We start from the raw sequence: 21228 nt of genomic DNA on the forward strand, positions 1-21228 counted from the left end.
GCACAATCACATCTCACTACAGCCTGGACCTCTCCTGGGCTCAAGTGAACTACAGGTGCATGCCACCACACCCAGCTAATTTTTTTTTATTTTTGGTAGAGAGGAGGTCTCGTTATGTTGCCCAGATTATGACTTAGCTTCAATAAAACTGTTATAATGATTTGTGTTTTTGATACCAGACATGATGAGTTTGTCATTTAAAATGTCTTCCAAGGAATTGTACTATAAGTTGATGTTAAAGCAGAAAGTTGTTATGGAATCGAAATTGGAGCATTCCAAAGTGAGGCATTAATTTCATATTAATGGAGCAAATATTTGTCATCAGAGTAATGACCACAAAAGCAATAACCAATAGCTTTATAGGATCACAGACATGACTTAACAGACTAAACGATTTAGAAATAAATCAGTTTAGTTGTGGTTAAATTGACTCTTAAGGCAACTCTACATTGTGTAACTCTTTTGCAAAAAACAGAAGATACATAAGATGTTCTCACATTTGCACTGTGGAATTATTTTGGGATATTGCATAAACTTTTTGAATGACACTGAAAAAATACGAGGACTTCATTTTGCTTTGCTGAAATTACATCATTGTTTATTTAAAACTGCATGAGAAGGTTTCTGTTCTTCGTTAGAAAGCTGCAGTTGCCTAAATTTTCCCTCCCCAGCCTATTGAGATATAATTTACATATACTGCCATTTACTCATTTTAAGTGTAGAGTTTTAATTTTCATAATTGTTTACAGTAGTGTAGCCATTACCACAATCAAGATATAGGAACATTTTTATCACTCTAGGTTTTCTCATGACTCTCTGCAGTTGATCTTAATCCCCAGTCCCAAACAACCACTACTCAGATTTTTGTCACTGTATTTGTGTCATATAAATGGACTCCTATGGTGTGCAGTCTTTCATGTTTAACTTTTTTCACTTAGCATTGTGTTTTAGAGATTTGTCCACATGGATGTTATTTTGTTCCTTTTCATTGCTGAGTAGTAATCCATAGTATGGATATACTACAGTTTGTTTTTCTGTCTAATGGACATTTGGATTGTTTTTCAGTTTTTAACTGTTAGAACAGTGCTGCTGTATGCAAGTCTTTGAGTAGATGTATGCTTTCATTTCTCTTAGTAAATATCTAGAAATGGGATAGAGCTTAATTGTATGGTAGGTGTAGGTTTAACTTTGGAAAACAGTTTGGTGATTTTTTAAAAAGTATTCTTGCCATTTACACTTCCACTTGCAACACAGGAGAGTTCCAGTTATGTCATATTCTCACCAACATTTGGTATTGCCAGGGGTATTTTTTTAACTTTAGATTAGGAGTTGGCAGACATTTTCTTAAAGGGACATAGTAAATATTTTAGACCCATATGCCATGTAGTCTTTGTTGCAATTACTCTGCTGTTGTAGCATGGAGACCATAGGCAGCTTGTAAAAAATCGGGTGTGCTATGTTTTGATAAAACTTTATATAAGCCGGGCTCGGTGGCTCAGCCTGTAATCCCGCGCCTTTGGGAGGCTGAGGTGAGTGGATTGCCTGAGCCCGTGGGTTCGAGACCCGCCCGGGCAGCGAGACCTCATCTCTACAATAAATCCAAAAATCAGCTGGGCGTGGTAGCGCACACCTGTAATTCTGGCTTCTTGGAAGGCTGAGGCGGAAGGATCGCCAGAGCCCAGCAGGTCGAGGCTGCGGTGGCTGGGAGCGGCCACTGCACTCCAGTCTGGGCGACAGAGTGAGACTCCAACTCAAAAAAAAAAAAAAAAATACTTTATATAAAGCAGACTGCCCTTCAGCCAGTTTTTGCTGGTTCCTGCTTTAGGCATTCTAATGATTATATAGTGGTATGTAATTGTGGTTTTAATATTTTTAAAGTTTTAATAAGGTATAATTGATGTACAATAGACTACATGTATTTAAAATATACAATTTGAGGAGTTTTAACTCTTGTACATGCCTATGAAGCCATTATCACAGGCAAAGTGATGAACATATCCATCACCCTCCAGTCTCCTTGTGTCATTTTGTAATTCGTTTCTCTCTTCCTGTTCCTGTCTTTATCCCTACAATTTTATATGCATATAGTCATATAGTATGTACTTGTCTTATTTCTTTCACTTATAATTATTTTGAATTTCATGCATATTGTATGTATTAGCAATTAATTCCTTTTTATTGCTGAGTATTATTCCATTTTATGGATATACCACAATTTGTTTATCCACCTGTTGATTTAGGTTGTTTCCAGTTTTTGGCTATTACAAATAAAGTGACTATGAACATTTGTTTACACGCTTTTTGACATGCATTCAGTATTCTTGGCATATACCTAGGAGTAGAATAACTGGCTTCTATGGTAGATAAATCTTTAGTGTTTTAAGAAACTGCCTGTTTTACAAAGTTGTGCCATTTTACATTTATCCTGCAGTATATGAATTCTCCAGTTTCTCCACAGCCTTGGTAATAGTTGGTATGATCAGGCTTTTTCATTTTAGCCATGCTAGTGGGCACATAGATTTGCTTTTCTCTAATGACTAATGGTATTGAACTTTTTTTCATAGACTTTTTTGCCATTTCTTTGTATTCTTTGACAAGGTGTCTACTGAAAATCTTTTGTCCATTTTTTAAAAGGGGTTGTTGTCAACCGTGAGGTGTCTGAGGATATATCCTACTTGCAAACTAGTAAGTTCAGCTAGCTTCGTGGATGCTAGTGGAAGACATGAGACTGCTAAGTCAAAGAGAAAGGACTTGACTACTTACAGCATAGGAAGCAGCATGAGTTCCCTGTTTGTATCAGTTTTCTTTGCCCCTCCCCAGAGTCCCACAGGAGTGACATAGTGGGCAGATGTATGCTGTGCTCAGAGTTGTTTGTGTCATAGCTGAGGAACCCTGAGCTTTAGGAAACCCAAATCTCAACTCTTTGCTATACAAACAACCTTGAAAAGATGATCCAAAATAAAAGATCGTCAGTGTTTTTGTTTATAAGCAAAAGCATGAGGGATCCATGGAAAGTTGTCTCCCAATAATATCCTTGTTTCTGTATTATATTAGCTTCTGGTGAATGTTCCAATAAGTGCATCATCACTTCATTAGGTCACTCTGATTAATCTGATGGGTAGGGACCAGGACATAATCCATTCAATTTTTTCTCATATTGCCTTTATTTAAGGATACTATCAACAGAACTTTAACCAGCAGGGTGTGGCTACCCTGTAGTGCTAACCCACTTACTCAAGGTTCATCCTGGGCTCATCCAACTGAACAAATACCTAAAAAAAAAAAAAAAAGGTGGCTTTCTATTAATCTAGGTATAGTAAGATGTATTCGCAATTACACAGACCAGAGTATTGGCCTAGTGGGAAGATGTCTAGAGCAAGTCTGTTGTCCATAATAAAACTGGTCAATGATTTCAGGATGACATGAATACCTTTCAGAGCCCAAGTGGTGTCAATGATCACGTCAGCTTAAGTCATGCACAAATTTCATACTGCTTTTTAACTGGATGACTACCATTGTATGGAAAACTGCCCATAGGATGTACATAAGTAAGTCATTTTCCTCCAGGAAGTTCTCCCTTGAGAGTTTCTACCCAAGAACAGCCTTATTTTAGAGAGCTCTCTGCAGTCATCTGAGGGCTACTTGATTTTTATTAAACACTTGATGTTCTCTTATAACCACCTCAGAAGTGTACTTCATTGTATTTTTGGGAGGCAAGGAAATTAGTACCATTTTCCATATTAGAAGTACAGTCCCAAGGGCACATAGGAACCCTTGAAAGAAAGTTGTTTACAGTTGTTTGTGTTCCCAACGTGGGGCCTACATCAGTCCAGGGCCACATGTTAGCATTGCCTCCGGTGTGATCGCCTCCTTTCCCAGCTCAATCAGAATGACTGAGTCTAGTTATAGATTTTAGAAGGACTTTCTGAGAGCAGTCAGTTGAATCTGTCTTATTTATCACAAGCACCTGAATGCCAGCTAAGTGGCTGTTGTCCACCTCGTGAACTGATCTCAGCTGTGAGAATGATAGTGGGACAAACATTTGATGTTTTGCCTGGGACATGCAAGGAACTTCGTCATCCCCAGGTGTTTTTAAGAGACATTAGTAAAGTTAAGAGAAATGGTTATCAAATTGTCAGAACCATCTGGCAGGGAATAGCAGACAGCAGTCAATTCAAAGATGCTTGCAGCATCTGCGTCAGCATTTTCCTTCATTGAGAAAGTTCTAGAGGTGTTCTCAAAGATGATTATCAATGTCCCTCCCGGTGCCAGGAGCTCCGGCACCTAAGAAGTTCTCTCCCTAGGTACCAGGGTTGTTGCAATGGTCAGGTACAAGAGGATCAAGGAAATTTAAAGCTTAGAGACCAATTTCATTTCCCTCTTTGTCTCCGGTGGGTCATTATAAGTGAGTGTACTTGGCAGGCAGTATATTCAACCAAGTTATTGATATTCTTATGTTATAAGATGTCAGTCCATCAGAATAATCCAGATTGCTGAACTATAATGAAATTTGAATCTTCTAAACCCATTTCTGACTGGACTATCACCTGTAAGAGGTACCAGCCAGGTTGTCCCAGGTTTTTATTGAGGAAAAGAAAAAGGATCCTGTTCAAGAATTTCAGGGCAGAATCCTACATTTTCCAAATTTATATAACTTCCCACCCCTTTATCTTCATTATTATCCTGGAAGCAACCAAGAGATGATCCCTTTCTGGGTACAACTAAATTCAGTGGCCAAACTGCTTTACTCAGATTTTTGGACAAGGAGGTGAAGGAAGCAGAGTTGGAAATCTTTAGAATCAGTGTTTGAAAAGGCCGTTGCAGGCCGGGCTCGGTGGCTCAGCCTGTAATCCTAGCACTTTGGGAGGCTGAGGTGAGTGGATTGCCTGAGCCCGTGGGTTTGAGACCCACCTGGGCAACTTGGTGAGACCTCATCTCTACAATAAATCAAAAAAATTAGCCAGGCATGGCAATGCGCACCTGTAGTTCTAGCTACTTGGAAGGCTGAGGCAGAAGGATCGCCAGAGCCCAGCAGGTCGAGGCTGCACCGGGAGTGGCCACTGCACTCCAGTCTTAGCGACAGAGTGAGACTCCAACTCAAAAAAGTAAGAAAAGAAAAGGCCGTTGCAAAGCCCTACAATGTCAGTGTCTGTAGATGGTAGAGAGCATGAAAGGTCCGTTAATACCTTGACTATTAGCCAATTATTGACTAGCTTTTATGACAAAAGGTATACTCTTGTCAGACTACAGATGGTCCAGAAAGCTGCACATGTGACATAGATCAGTTTCAAGGGACACAATGGTGTAGCCAGAACCAGCTAATCAGACTGAAACACCAACAGTATAACCTGAAAAGATGTCAACTGTAATGAAGCACCACTGCTAGCCCTGATGGGGTAAGAGGTCCAGCCTGGTCAGTCTACAAGAAATATTCAGAGACAAATATCCTCATGATGTAGCTCCTTCACCATGAGACAAACAGGACAACTTGTAGCAGGTATCACAAGACTGGCATGCAGTAGCAAACCTCTTCATCAGAAACAGGGTTTTCTACTTTGTGCCCCATCTGTGATGGTATATGTATTACCATGTGTGCTGAAAATTTTTGAATGTAGGTATCATTAGTGGCAATCTGGGAACTGTAGGCTTAGTCAGCAGCTTGATTCCAGTTGGTCTCATTAGAGGACAGCCCCTTATTCTGGGCATTTAAATGATATGACCCAGACAGTTCCAGCAAAAACTGCTATTTTTTTTCTATAATTGTGGCCCATGAGGTTGCTGTCTTTAATCTGCCAGGTCTTCCAAGAAGACAAAGGAGCTAGACCATTGGCAACAGCCCAAGGGTCAGTAAAAAATACAACAGTCTTGGTAAGTATATAATCTTAGGGATTGTTGGCCAGAGCTATGAGGACAACCTTGAGTTCTGCTCTCTGAGCAGAGTGACCGTGTCCACATTTGGTTTTCATTGTTGGTACCAAGGCTGAGCACCTACAGCAGCTTAGTAAACACTGTCAAGTTCAGTTCAGGCAAACCATCAGTCAGTTAAGTGTTAACTGCTAAGGCCTGTGTTAATTTAATGACTTTGCTTTGGGCAACAGAGGGAGGGAGCTGCCACTTTTTCTCAAACCCGTGGACTCAGGCAATCCTCTCACCTCGGCCTCCCAGAGTGCTGGGATTAGAGGTATGAGCCACCGGGCCCAGCCTACTTTTTTATGATATAAAGCCAAGAGGCCAACTGCTTTCTTAGGTATACCATTTTAATTTGACAAGTGACACTTGGTGAGCACTTCTCACCTTGTTAGTCATGAAGTCTGAGTTGACTCCATCCCAAATTGGAATGTGTGACTGGAGAACCTCAAGCTATTCACGGGTCAGGCATCTGTTTCAACAACAGCCCAAAAACAAGCTAATAGTTTCTTTTCAAACGTGGTGTACTTTGGAGCTGGGTCAGGGTTAGACAAGTTCAGAACCCAAGGAATAACCTTTTGGTGGAGGCTGCCTTTCTTTGCCAGAAGCTCTAATCTGTAAAAGCATCAGTCTCTGAGACTTGTAGTTCAAAGAGGTCATTAGGGTTGTGGGACCCCAAAGGTAGAGAATGTGCTAGTTTGGACAATTTCCAATTCAGTTTGTTGGTTGGAGCCCCACTTAAAGGATGCTGGTTTGCAGATTAGCTAATACAAAGGAAAAAGAAGAATGTCCAAGTGAGGCATGTACTGTTCGGTATCCAAAAAGTCCAATAGGGTGCTGGGCCTCATTGTTGGTGGGAGGAGAGTAGGCAAAGAAATTATTTTTCCTTGACCGCTGGATGGATCGAGTGTTGTGAATCTTACCTGTATAGACACAAAAACTTTACTTGGTGAGTAGCCCCCAAAATTCTATTGGGATTTATCAGCAACCCCTACTAGTAGAGGTATAATAAACGACTGCAGTCAAGGCCTTTGAGACTGAGGCTTCTGTCTTGCTAGTCAACAGGACATAATCTCTATAACATAAACTTTGGACATCAAAGGAGAGAGAGACATTCTGTGCAAAATACCCCACCAGTAGTGGCAGAATTCAAGGGGATTTGTTGCAGTTTTCAGCCAGCTCTTCTTTCCAATTTGGGTGGAAAGTACCCTTTGGTACTTACAGGATGCCGAAGCATAAATGCACTTCCTACCACACATTCAGGTGTCTCAGCAACAAGAGTATAGAAGTACATAGAATCAGCCCCACCACAAGTCAGCCTGGCTTCCCTTTCCTGCTATAAACTGTTCCCAACCCCAATTGGTTGAATACAAATTCTTCCTCTTCTTAGGAAGCCATGGAACAAGACAGGATAGTGAGTTGGACACCTGAGTCTAACACAGTCATAGACGTTTGAGCCCCTCCCATTCCTGAGTTTTCCCCACCATACTTTGATGAATATGTAGTGCCTTCAGTCCCCCTTGGGAATGGAGAATTTGATCCATTCCTAGTTATCTTTCTCTCCAAAGCAGCCAGAGTCAAGGTGTAAAGGGGGAGGGCAGAGGAGGAGGAGATGCGGAGGGAGAAAAGTGACTCTGTGCCAGTAAGCAAGTCATGTTTACTTTTGGTTTCAAGCAGCATAGAAGCTGCATGTGACTAAACTAAACAAACCTCCAGTGTTTCAGCCCACCCAGCAACCTCCAGCAGCAGCAAGGTCACTACTGATACCTATCTATCTCAGCTCTGGGCACTCCTTGATTCAACAGCCCCCTCCATGTTGCTTTCCAGTTGGGACTTTAAGGTTTGTGCCCTTTGCCTTGACTCAAGTCTGCCTTGCACACTAGTGACTAAAGAGTACACCTTAATTTTGGACTTGGCTGCTCCATTGGCATACTTTTGCCTGGTTTTAACATACAGATCAGGGGACTTTTCAGCAGTGCTGACCATAACAATTTATATTACTTTGGGTTATTTTCTCACTCACCAGTGACTCAGTTTCATAGCATTGTAAACCCAAATGGACAGTAAGATTCTTACTAGTCAATACCTTGTATGATTTTCCATAGGAGTATGTCTCAAAGACAACTCCCCCCAGAGGCCAGTGTGCCCTCATAGAAGCCAAGAATCACTACAAAAAAAACCCCAATTGAGTCCTTTACTGTCCTTCTGAATGGATCAAAGGTGGGCCTGATAAGACTGCAGGAAGGGCTGAGCCCTAAGATGGCCCAGGTATTACCATTCTTAAGAAACATTATATTGCCCTGTTATCTCCCATGTGGATCAGCCAAAGTTCTAATGACTTACCTGGTTTCTGATCATAGCAATTGCAAATTTCCCTCCTTTTACATTTTTCAGTGTAGGTGCATGTCATTGTAACTTGTCTGTAAAAGGACAGAACCTTCTATCCCCACCCCATCCACACCATTCCCAATGAATCTTAGTATAGTTGTTACTATGGCCATATTTATGGCTGACCACCAGAATGGTAGGAAGTCCCCTCCCCTCCCCAAGTTTGCAATAACCAGAGCACCATTCTAGTAGCTATCCTTGAACTTGTTGCCCAAGACTCTTCCTGCAACTGCCTTCCCAGTTTTTCTTCAGTAATAGGTGTTTTTGTTTCCAAAGGCGACTGTTGTAACAAAGTACTACAAACTTGGCTTAAAACAACAGGAATGTGTTGTCGCTCAGTTCTGGAGGTTAGAATTCTGATATCAAGTGTTGACAGGACCATGATCCCTCCATGGATTCTAGGGGAAGATCCTTCTTGCCACCTCTGGCAGCCCCATGCATTTCTTGGCTTATGGTAGCACAACTCCAGTCTCTGCTTCCATCCTCACATTGCCATCTTCCTCTGTCTTTTGTGATTTTTCCTGTGCCCAAATTTCCTCTTCTTGTGCGAATATCATTTGTATTGGATTGAGGCTCATCCTTTTTTTTTTTTAAAGAGAGAGTCTCTGTTGCCCAGGCAGGAAGGAGTACAGCAGCATAATCATAGCTTACTGTAACCTCACACTCCTGGACTCAAGCGATCCTTCCACCCCAGCCTCCCCAGTAGCTGGGACTATAGACATGTGCTACCACACCCGGCTAATATTTTTTTGTAGAGATGGAATCTTGCTGTGTTGACCTGGCTGGTTTTAAACATCTAGCCTCAGCTTCCAAAAGTGCTGGGATCCCAGAATTGAGCCACCACTATGTCCAGAGGATTCAAAGCCTCATCTTAATAACCTCATCTTAACTCAGTTATGTCTGCAAAGACATGTTTCTAAATACAGTCATGTTTACTGGTATTAGGCACCAAGACTTCAACATATCTTTTAGGGAGATGCAGTCCAACCCGTAACAAGAGACAGTAAAGTAGAGGACCATTTATTGCCCAGTTGATCATACAGTTTGGTCAATATATTTGCTATCAGTTCCACTGGACTTCCCTAAAATCCCATTAATTGTTCTGTGATGCCTCATCTTTCCTTTTCCAGAAAGCCTTATCTTTTTTCAGCAACCTGTTCTCAATGCCAGAAACTGGCAAGAACTTTGAGGGATCTTACTCTACTTGCAAGCCAACAAATTATCCTGCCACAGTGTCAGTGGGTGCTGGAAGAAGAAACAAGACTTCTGTGACCTGTCAGAAGGACAGGACTTTATACTGCATATGAAGCGTATAAATTTTATGTTTATGCCAGTTTTCCGTTCCCCTCAAGTCCCATAAGGGTAAAATAGGGTGGCCCAGGTGAATGCCATGCACATGCTTTGTTTCACAATTGAAGAATCTCCTCCAGCATAAAAAAAAAAAAACCCAACTCTTTTATTATAATGGACTGCAAGCATACCTGCCTAACCTTTGTCCCAGAGGGGGACATCATCTTCATTATATTAGACAGTAAGCAAGCTTGCCCTCTTTTCTATTGTACTGTTCTTGCTAAATCCAAAACAAAAATTTTCAGACTACAAGATGTGCAGAAACTGAAGAGACCATGAAACATTGTCTCCCAACAGTTGTGTTTCATTGAAGTTAGAGAATTCTTTTCTTTATTTTGGATATAAGACCTTTGACATATATATGTTTTCAGATATTTTGTCCTGTGGCTTGCTTTTTTTGTTATCTGTATTTCAAAGGACAGTTTTAACTTTTGATAAAATCAGTTTTATCAATTTTTGCTGTTATGATTTCTGCCTTTTGTATGCTGTTTAAGAAATCTTTCACTAACCAATGTCACTAAGATCTTTTCCTGCTTTTTTCTAGAAATTTAACAGTTTTCGTTCTTACATTTAGGTCTGTGGTCCATTTTGAGTTAATATTTTGTGTATGATGTGAGGTAAGAGTTGAGATTAATTTTTCCTTTGTAGATACCTGTTGTTTCAGTACCATTGTTAAAAGATTATTTTGTTCACTGAATTACCTTAGAATTTCTTTTTCAAAAATCAGTTGACTCTATAAGTGTGGGTCTATTTTTGGACTTTATAATGTTTATACAAGGGGGGTGGGTCACAAAAAAAACTAGAATTGTCTTTTGGAGAGTGGGCCCCTTGTAGTACAGGCTTCCCTCACTATATAAGTATTCTAGAAAGCCATCAGTATCAGTGTACCAGCTAGCATTGTTGTGAGAGGCTACGTTTGGCTTCAGTGAATTTCTGGGGGAAGATTCAATGCGTTTGTCCATTTCTTGATGGGTGATTTACATGAACAACCTGCCAACACCACACTGAGTGCTCAGCAGTTTTTGACCAAAAACAGCATGGCCCCCATGCCCCATTCTCCCTATTTACCTCATCTTACCCCAAGTGACTTTTTATTTGTTTCCCTGGGTGAAAATGTCCTCAAAGAGAAACGTTTTGCTGATATGGGAAGAGGTGAAACAAAAAACGGCAGAAGCACTAAAAGGCATCAAAATTAACAAGTTCTAAAACTGTTTTGAAGAGTGGAAAAAGCATCTCGATAGATGTAATGTACCAAATGGAGAGTACTTTGAAGGTGACTGAAGTTTAAACATATAAGAATAAGTACATACATTTTGTATAAGTAAATTCCAGGTTTTTGGGGGTCCCCCTTCATATTTTACCAGTATCTTGTCTCTCCCTCTTTTTAATTTCAATAGCTTTGGGGGGTACAAATAGTTTTTTATCTGGACTTTAAGTGTACCCACCACCCCCACCTGTGTATATTGTACCCAGTAGGTGATTTTTTTGTCCCTCCACCCCTTTTCCCCTCCCGCTTCTGAGTCTCCAATATCCATTATACCATTTTCTATGTCTTTGCATATCCTTAGTTTAGCTCCCACTTGCAAGTAAGACTATGTGATGTTTGGTTTTCTGTTCCTGAGTTAGTTTGCATAGGATGATGTTCTTCAATTTCATTCAAGTTGCTGCAAAAGACATTTCATTCTTTTTGATAGCTGAGTAGTATTTCATATGCATATATACTACATTTTAATTATTCACTGATCAGAGGATGGGCATTTAGATTGATTCCACATCTTTACAATTGTGACTTGTGCTGCAATAAACATGCGGGTACAGGTGTCTTTTTTATATAATGACCTCTTTGCCTTTGGGTAGATACCTAGTAGTGGGATTGCTTGATCAAATGGTAGATCTACTTTTAGTTATGTGAGTTACCTCCCTAACACTTTCCATAGAGATTGTACTCATTATACTCCCACAGTGTATAAGCGTTCCCTTTTCTCTGCATCTCTGCCAGCATCTATTTTTTTTTAATTATATTTTTTAACTTTTAATTTTTTTTATCTTAAAGATGTGGAGTACAATTCAGGGTTGGGTATACAAATGTTCATTATGCAGTACCCTTGTCCATGAGGTATACCCCCATTCCCCAGGCAGATTCCCATTCCTGCTAATCCCACCTCCCCCTTGCCCCTCACCTTCAGTTTACCGCTACTGCCAATCCTTTTCTTATAGTATTACAATAGTTGTCCAAGGTCCGCTTATGAGTGAGAACATGTGATACTCAGTTCTTTGTTTCTGTGAAAGATTACTCAGTATTATAGACTCTAAGTCCTTCCAGGTTGTTGCAAAGTTCATGATTTTGTTGTTCTTTGTGGTTGCATAATATTCCATTGTGTATTATGTACCACTTTTTTTTTATCCAGTCCTCTTTTGATGAGCAGCATGGTTGGTTCCATGTTCTTGCTATTGTGTACAACGCTGCGATAAACATATATGTGCAGGTATCTTTTTTATAGAGTGATTTGAGTTCTTCTGGGTATATTCCCGGTAGGGGGATTGCAGGGTCTTATGGAAGGTCAATTTTTAGAACTTTTAGGAATCTCCACACTGATTTCCACAGAGGCTGTACTAGTTTACACTCCTACCAACAGTGTAGAAGTGTTCCCTTTTCACCACATCCTCTCCAGCATCTGTTATTTGTTAGGTTTTTTTCCTCTTTCTGCTTTCAGTAATGTTTTCGTACTTGCTTTGTTTCTGTTATTTTATTGCAGTTTTTTTTTTAAGACTTCCTGTTTGTGTATGGGTATTTTTGAGGGAGAGTACATCAGTAGGGAGGTTTTGTCGGTTTGTATGTTTATATGATTGTTTGTATATTTTAGGGTTTTTTTTTACTCTTTTCTGTCTTTGTGTTTCTTTTCATTTGTTAGTTAGTGTGTGTGTTTGTTTTACCTCTTACTCTTCTCTCTCTACCTTCCTCTCACTCCCCCCCCTTTCCTTTTTCCATTCTCTTCCTTTTTCTTACCTCATTTTGCTTTCAGGGAGCAAACCTATACAACCACTGATAGGTTGTAAGGCAGTGGGAAGTGGGTACCAGGGGGCCCACTCAGCTGTCAATGGATACTGGGATCTGCAGACAGATTCTGAGTCATAGCTCCCCTCCCTCAATTAAATCTCAAAACTGCAAAAACTACAGCCCCCACCCCGCATTCCCCCTTCAGAATTGAACAAAGCCAAAGTATCCCCATAAGGAAGAATAGGAGATTGAGCAAGCAGCAATAAAAGCAACCTCCCGTCCCTGAACAACAGAATTAAAGAAGAGATTTTTTTTTAAAGTGGGGAGGAAAATCTACACAAATGAGGAAAAACCAAAAGAAGAATATGGGTCTCACATAGACCCCTGAGAGGGCAGACACCGAGAATACAGATTTCGGAACGCAGACAATGAAGAGCCCCCAGAATGACTGCTCTCAAACCACAAACCCAGATATCAATACATTACTAGAGAGAATAAATAGAATTTAGGAGAGACAAGAAGAAAGAATTGAGTTGATTTTTTAATAATGGTGTAAGGTAATTTCTCATTGTGTTTTTAATTTGCATTTTCCTGGTGATGAGTGATGTTCAGCATTTTTTCATGTTTGTTGGCCATTTGTATATCTTCTTTTGAAAGATGTCTGTTCATGGTGTTTGACCACTTTTTAATGAGGTTATTTGATTTGAGTTCTTTGTAGATTCTGTACATTAGTCCTTTGTTAGATGTATAGTCTGAATGTCTTTTCCTGTTCTATAGGTCGCCTATTTGCTTTGTTGATTATTTCTTTAGCTATGCAGAAACTTTTTAGTTTAACCCTTTGCACTTGGATATCCCCTCTTAGAGAACATAAAGAGATTACTGGTGATTATACAGAACAAACTTATGCCAGCACAGATCTTTCAAAAAGGTATGTTTCCTTGAAGTTTTCCATTCAAATCACATGAAACAAAGAGGTGGAATATATTCTTTTAAAAATCATCTTATGTTATATAGAAAGTAAATGTATGACGTGCTTTCACAGTGATACACAGACTGGACAATAAATTACATATTATTAATGTGAGAAGAAAAAAACAAGACTGCATTGTCTGCTTGAACAGAAAAATACCTGGTGGAAGATGTGAAATTACTATTGCACAACATGTTGTAATGCATGTTGTTGACTGTTTTACATATTACCACACATTAGAAAAACACAAAATTTTGATTTTTTTTGTCATAAATGAGTTTCTCTATGTCCCAAATTCCATTATAAGCCAAATATCATTACAGTAAAGTAACTGGTTCCAATACTAGACGAAATCACTTCATATTAAATAATATAAAGTGATTTTTCCACTATTTCTTTAAAAAGTGCAATTGAGTTACTGGTAGGCTATCTGCAAGATGTCTCCAAATGCCAAGGGAAAGTCCCACTTGTTTATTTTTGTTTCTATTTAATTTGCTTTGGGGATTTTAACCATAAATTCTTTGCCTAGACTGATGTCCAGAAGAGTTTTTCCTGGGTTTTCTTCTAGGATTTTTATGGTTTCAGAGCTGACGTTAAAGTCTTTAATCCATTTTGAGTTAATTTTTTTATATGGGAAGAGATAGGTATCAAGTTTCATTTTGCTGCATGAGCTATCCTGTTTTCCCAGCACCATTTGTTGAATAGGGTGTCCTTTTCCCCAGTGTATGTTTTTGTCAAAGATCAGTTGGTTGTAGGTATTTGGGTTTATTTCTGGATTCTCTGTTCTGTTTCATTGGTCCGTGTGTCTGCTCTTGTTCTGGATTCTCTGCTTCTGTTCCGTTGGTCCATGCTGTTTTGGTTGCTACGGCCTTTTAGTATCATTTGACATCAGGTAAGGTGATGCCTCTCACTTTGTTCTTTTTGCTTAGGATTGTTTTGGCACTCTGGCTCTTTTTTGGTTTCATATGAATTTTAGGATTGTTTTTTCTAATTCTGTGAAAAATAGCATTGGTAATTTGTTAGGGACTTCATTGAATCTGTAGATTACTTTGGGTAATATGGTCATTTTAACAATGTTGATTCTTCCTATTCATGAGCATGGGAAGTTTCTCCATTTGTTTATGTTATCTACAATTTCTTTTATCAGAGTTTTGTAGTTCTTCTTGTAGAGATATTTCATCTCTTTGGTTAAATATGTCACTAGATATCGTAGCTTTTTGGCTGCTATTTTAATTGAAGTTGAGTTCTTGATTTGATTCTCCGTTTGATCACTATTGGTGTGTAGCAGTTTTACTGATTTGTGTGTGTTGATTTTATATCCTGAAACTTTACCAAATTCATTTATCAAGTCCAGAAGCATTTTGGGAATTTTTTAAGATTCTCTGGATATAAGATCATATCGTCAGCATACAGAGATAGTTTGATTTCTTGTTTTCAAATTTGGATATCCTTTATTTATTTTTCTTGCCTGATTGCTTTGGCTAGGACTTCCAGTATTATGTTGAATAGTAGTGGTGAAAGTGGGCATTCTTGCCTTGTTCCATTTCTGAGGGAGAATGTATTCAACCTTTCTTTGTTCAGGATGACATTGGCTGTGAGTTTGTTATATATGGTTTTTATTATTTTGAGGAATATTCCCTCTATGACTATTGTGCTGAGGGTTTTTATCCTGAAAGGATGCTGGATTTTATCAAATGTTTTTTCTGTGTGTGTTGAATGGTTATATGATTTTTGTTTTTAATTCTGTGTATGTAGTGGATCATGTTCATTGACTTGTTTCTGTTGAACCTTGCATCCCTGGGATAAAATCCATTTATTTGTGGTGTTTTGTTTTTTTTTTAATGTGCTATTGAATTGCATTTGCTAATATTTTATTGAGGATTTTCATGTCTATATTCATAAGGGATTTGGTCTGTAATTTTCTTTTTGTGTTGTGTCTTTTCCTGACTTTTGTATCAGAGACACACTGGCCTTGGAAAATGAGTTCAATCTTGCGTAATAGCTTCAGTAAAAGTTATTTGAAGGTCTGGTGGAATTCAACTGTGAGTCCATCAGATCCTGGACTTCTTTTGTTGGGAGATGTCTAATTACTGTTTCAATCTCACTACTCATTATTTGTCTGTTCAGAGTTTCTGTTTCTTCCTGATTCAGGGTATCAGCACTTATATGTTTTCAAGGATTTATCCGTTTCCTCCAGATTGTCTAGTTTGTTTGCATAAGGATGTTCATTATAGTCTCAGGTGGTCTTTTGAATTTCTGTCTTGCCAGTTGTAATGTCTCTATTTTCATTTCTTATTGCACTGATTTGAGTCTTCTCTCTTCATTTCTTGATCTAGCTAGCAGTCTATCAATTTTGTTTATCTTTTGAAAGAATCAACTTTTTGTTTCATTGATCCTTTGTATTTTTGTATTTCAGTTTCATTTAATTCTGCTCTTATCGTCATTATTTCTTTTTTCTGCTAGCTTTGGGTTTGGTTTGTTTATCTTTTTCTAGTTCCTTGAGATATCATGTTAGGTTGTCAATATGCAATCTTTTGGACTTATTAATGTAGTCACTAAGCATTATAAATTTTCCTCTGAGCACAGCTTTGTGTCCCAGAGGTTTTGATAACTTGTTTCATCATTGTCAGTTCAGATAACTTTTTAATATCCATCTTAATTTCATCATTGATCCAAGATTCATTCAGGAGCAGATTGCTTAATTTCCATGTTTTTGTTTGGTGTTGTGAGTTCTTCTTGGAGTTAATGTCTAGCTTTATTTCACTGTGGTCTGAGACGGTTCTTGTTAAGATTTTGATTTTTTTTAATTTATTGAGACTTGATTTGTGGACGATTATATGGTCTATCTTGGAGAATGTTCATGTGCTAATGAGAAAAATATAAATTCTGTATTTGGGATAGAATGTTCTGTAGATGTCTGTTAGTTCCATTTGCTCTAGAGTCCAGTTTAACTCCAGTGTTTTTTTGTTGACTTTCTGCATTGATGATCTGTTTATTGCTGTCAGTGGAGTGTTGATGTCTCTCACTGTTACTGTATTGCTGTTTGTCTCTTTTTCTAGGCTTAGTAGAATTTATTTTATAAAGTTGGGACTCTGGCATTAGGCGCATATATTTAAAATTGTTATCTTGGTGGATTGATCCCTTTATCATTATATATTACTCATCTTTCTCTTTTTTTAACTGTTGTTAATTTAACCCTTTGTACTCAGAGACGTCTCTTGGGTCACCTACCAGCAACTTGACAACACTTTTTTACAAAATAGTGAAAAACAAATCACTTAATATTAAATAGTAGAGTTTTGGAATCAATTATTGTAATGATACTTGGCTTACAATGAAATTTTGGACACTGAGGAACTTATTTGTAACAAAAATTGTCTTATATTTTCCAACATGTAGTAACGATCTGCTTTCAATTTCGAAAGTCTCTTTAAGTCTAAAGTAACATGCTTATCTATCTTTTCAGGTGATGCCATATGATACAAAGTGTATAACCATAGCTGCCTTTCTTACACAGATGCTCTTTTCTTTTACAAAGAAGTTTCGGCCCCCCTGTGAAAGTGCTTACACATTCTTTTTCTATGTAATGCCAGCTGATTTTTTTTTTAAACGTGTATCTTAGTACATATTCCATCTCTCTATTTGCTTTTTTGTGCAATTTAAATGGAAAACTTCAAGAAAACTTACATTTTAAAAATATTTTGTACTGGCATAAGTTTGTCCTGTATAATCACCAGCAGTCTGTTTATGTCCCCTGAGGGGACAGTTGAGTGATTTGATAGATTTATGATGTCTCCTCAGAGGGGACATCCAAGTGCAAAGTGTTAAAGTCTGTTTTATCTGATATAAGAATGGCTATTCCTGTTCATTTTGGTTTTCATTTGCATGGATTATTCCACCCACCCCCCTTACCTTGAGTCTGTAGGAGTCTTTGCAAGTTAAGTGGGTCTCTTGAGGGCAGCAGATATTTGGGTTGTGTTTTCTTATCCATTCAGCCATTCTGTATTTTTTTGTTGGGGCATTGAGACCATTTACATTCAGGGTTAATAATGATATGTAAGGTATATATTCCATTCATCATACTGGTTGTTATCTGATACCTTTATTTATTTATTTTCTTTATTGTGCTGGTATTCCATAAGGCCTGTAAACTGTATGACTTCTAGCATTTTTCTGGTGGTGTATTTTTTCCTTTGTTTCAGTGTTTAGCACTCCTTTGAGTATTTCTCATAGAGCTGGTCTAGTGGTGACATATTCCCTCAGGGTTTGCATGTCTGCAAAGGACTTCATTTCTCCTTTATTTATGAAACTTCGTTCTGTGGGATACAGAATCTTTGGCTGACAGTTATTCTATTTGAGGAGATTAAAGGTTGGGCCCCAGTCGTTTCTGACTTGCAGAGTTTCTTCTGAGAAGTTTTCTGTTAGTCTGATAGGTTTGCCTTTGTAAGTCATTTGATGTTTTTGTCTCACTGATCTTAAAATTCTTCCCTTCACATTAACTTTGCATATCTTATCTTAATTACTGTAGCTTTATAATAAGTTTTGAAATCAGGTAGTATAAGTCCTCCAATCTTGTTTTCTGCCTGTTTATATACATTTTATTGTCAGTTTATCAGTTTCTTTAAAAAAAAAACTGCTAGAATTTTGATCTTACAGATTTGTTCAATTCCTACGTTATATATTTCAGGAACAAAGAAAACTCAGCTCCATTAGAGGAAAATACCACAGGAAAAAATGAGGCCAAAAAAAGGAAGATTGCTGAAACTTCAAATGTTATCACTGAGTCATTGCCATCTGCAGAATCAGAACCTGTTGAAATTGAGGTAGAGATTGCTGAAGGCACAATTGAAGTAGAAGACGAAGGCATTGAAACATTAGAGGAAGTGGCTTCTGCCAAGCAGTCCATAAAGTACATTCAGAGCACAGGTTCCTCTGATGATTCTGCTCTAGCACTGTTGGCAGATATTACCAGCAAGTACCGTCAAGGTGACAGAAAAGGGCAGATTAAAGAAGAAGATGGCTGTGCATCTGACCCCACAAGCAAACAGGTAGAAGGTATTGAAATTGTGGAACTTCAGCTGTCACATGTGAAGGACTTGTTCCATTGTGAGAAATGTAACCGTTCATTTAAATTGTTTTACCATTTTAAGGAACACATGAAATCACACTCCACTGAGAGTTTCAAATGTGAAATATGCAATAAAAGGTATCTTCGGGAGAGCGCATGGAAACAGCACCTAAATTGTTACCACCTTGAAGAAGGTGGAATCAGTAAGAAGCAAAGAACTGGGAAAAAAATTCACATTTGTCAGTACTGTGAGAAACAGTTTGACCACTTTGGACATTTTAAAGAACATCTTCGAAAACATACAGGTAATTAACAAATACTTTATTTTTTTCTATGTTCACTTCAAGTCTAAATATCAAAATGCTTTTTTAAAAATATGATCTCAGAGGTCATCTGTTTTCTAATGTGCAGGCTAAGTACACATTGTTTTTATAGTATTACATTGTTGGAATATTGATGCTTTAAATGCAAATCAGTATCAAGTTTGAAAGTAATTTTTACTTTTATGCCTTGCCAGTTTTTATATTTTTCAAAGAAATACTTAAAATACAGTTTGTGATTTGTTTATTAAAGATCATAAATTATTAAATTTCTAATTCTAGTGAGCCTTTTACCATCCCTTGTTTTAACATTTCTCATGTTAACGTGTTACATAGATAAGTACATTTGCAAGCAATTCCTGACAAGTTTATACTTTTTTGCATGTAAATGGTATATAGGCCCAGTATAGGTAGGCAGTATAAGTCCATCTCTCTCCACCTCTTCAGCAAACCTGTCAGGACTGATGGACAGCTAGGGAGTTGAGGAGGATACAGTCTTTATACTTCTCCCGGGAGCCATCCAAGCATGGAGATGTCCCAGGAAATCTTCCTTAGGGCCTTTGACCCATATAACTTTGCATCCTTTATGCCTGTTGGAGTCCCTGACCTTGCTCAAGTCCCTTACTTGCTTCCACTCTCTAAGCATCTTTGCTCTATCTCCTGTGCAGATATAGGCAGTACCACCAGTGACTTTAATCTTGGCTAGTCCTTAAGCTGCTATAACAAATATGGAGAGAGCAGCTGCTGTAGTGTGTTAAGTGTCAGACTTCTAGATACTTGTTCCCAAGTTCTTGTTACATGTGATGGTTAAGGCTGCTAATACAGTAAATAATAATGTAAGTATTCTATACTGTCCAGAATTTTTTTTTTTTAATGTTGGAGTTTGGACAGTTTCTGGTGAAGTTCTTATTAATAGATTTGTCACTGTTCACAGTCACTTTCTATACTCGAAATAGAGGAACCAGATAGATTCAAATAATGTTATCCCTCACTGACCAAGCTCTTGCTGTCAGTTCTCAGGGACTGAATAAATATATAAATAGCAAAGGAATCTCTTACTTTCCTGAACGTTCAGTATGAATTTAAAAGGCTTTAAAGTACTAATATGGGTAACTAATAATCATTATGAAATATTTTGGAAAAATGTTTTCTGATTTCAAACATGTGTATATATAGTTGACACTTGAGCAACATGGATTTGAACTGCATGGGTTGACTTATATACAGATTGTCTTCAACTGAACACAGATTGAAAATACAGTATTCATAGGATGTGAAACCCAGATATGTGGAGTTTTGTTTTGTTTTTTGTTTTGTTTTGTTTTGTTGTTGAGTCAGAGTTGGAGTCTCATTCTGTCACCCAGGCTGGAGTGCAGTGGCACACTCATAGCCACTGCAGCCTTGACCTGCTGGGCTCAGGTGATCCTTCTGCTTCAACCTTGCAAGTAGCTGGAGCTACAGGCGGGTACCACCACATCCAGCTAATTTTTTTATTTATTGTAGAGACGAGGTCTCACCATGTTGCTCAGGCTGGTCTCAAACCTGTGGACTCAGGCAATCCTCTCGCCTCCACCTCCCAAAGTGCTGAGATTACTGGCATGAGTCACCGCGCCCGGCCTATATTGGACATTTTAAAGTGTGTTTCTCAGGTCCTGGGTTTTTTATTTTGGATTGGGCAGCAAAATATAGGGTTAAAGTACATTATGTTGTATGTCTTTGTCCTTCCCTTAGAAATGATGCAAAAGGATTGCTATACCAATAGCACAGTAAATAAACATTAGTAGGTAACTAGTGAATGTTAATGGCAGTTTCCAATACTCCAGCAACATAATCAGTAGCTTTTCAGTCATCTCCGGGGAATATGAAAGTAGCAGCAGTTGTCTCTTACCTGAGACATGACCAAGATTGACCTATTTGAAAACAGGACAACACAGACCACTTTGGACATTTTAATTTTTTTAATTTATTTTTACTTATTTATTTTGAGTCAGAGTCTCACCCTGTCACCCAGGCTGGAGTACAGTGGCATGCTCATGGCCACCGTAGCCTTAACCGGCTGGGCTTAGGCGATCATTCCACCTCAGCCTTCCACGGAGCATGTGCCACCATGCCTGACTAATTTTTCTTCATTTATTGTAGAGACAAGGTCTTACCAAGTTGTCCAGGCTGGTCTCGAACCTCTGGGCTTAGGCAATCCTCTCACCTCAGCCTCCCAAAGTGCTGAGAT

At 38.5% G+C, this 21228-nt stretch overlaps 1 protein-coding gene across 6 annotated transcripts in view; it reads left to right on the forward strand.

The window, feature by feature from the left end:
* Positions 1-21228, forward strand: part of ZNF131 (zinc finger protein 131) — a 50268-nt gene that overhangs the window by 19258 nt on the left and 9782 nt on the right. For 3 of the 6 annotated variants that reach the window (XM_021706028.1, XM_008072263.2, XM_021706030.1), the window contains 2 exons: positions 18301-18661; positions 18764-18986. In XM_021706028.1, the coding sequence (XP_021561703.1) occupies positions 18301-18661; positions 18764-18986 (584 nt within the window). Of the gene's footprint in view, positions 1-18300; positions 18987-21228 lie in introns of all 6 variants that reach the window. The other 3 variants (XM_021706027.1, XM_008072262.2, XM_021706029.1) reach the window with 2 other exon arrangements.

The sequence above is a fragment of the Carlito syrichta genome, unplaced genomic scaffold, assembly GCF_000164805.1.
Source record: "Carlito syrichta isolate Samal-C Ts95f unplaced genomic scaffold, Tarsius_syrichta-2.0.1 Scaffold315007, whole genome shotgun sequence".
Taxonomy (NCBI): domain Eukaryota; kingdom Metazoa; phylum Chordata; class Mammalia; order Primates; family Tarsiidae; genus Carlito; species Carlito syrichta.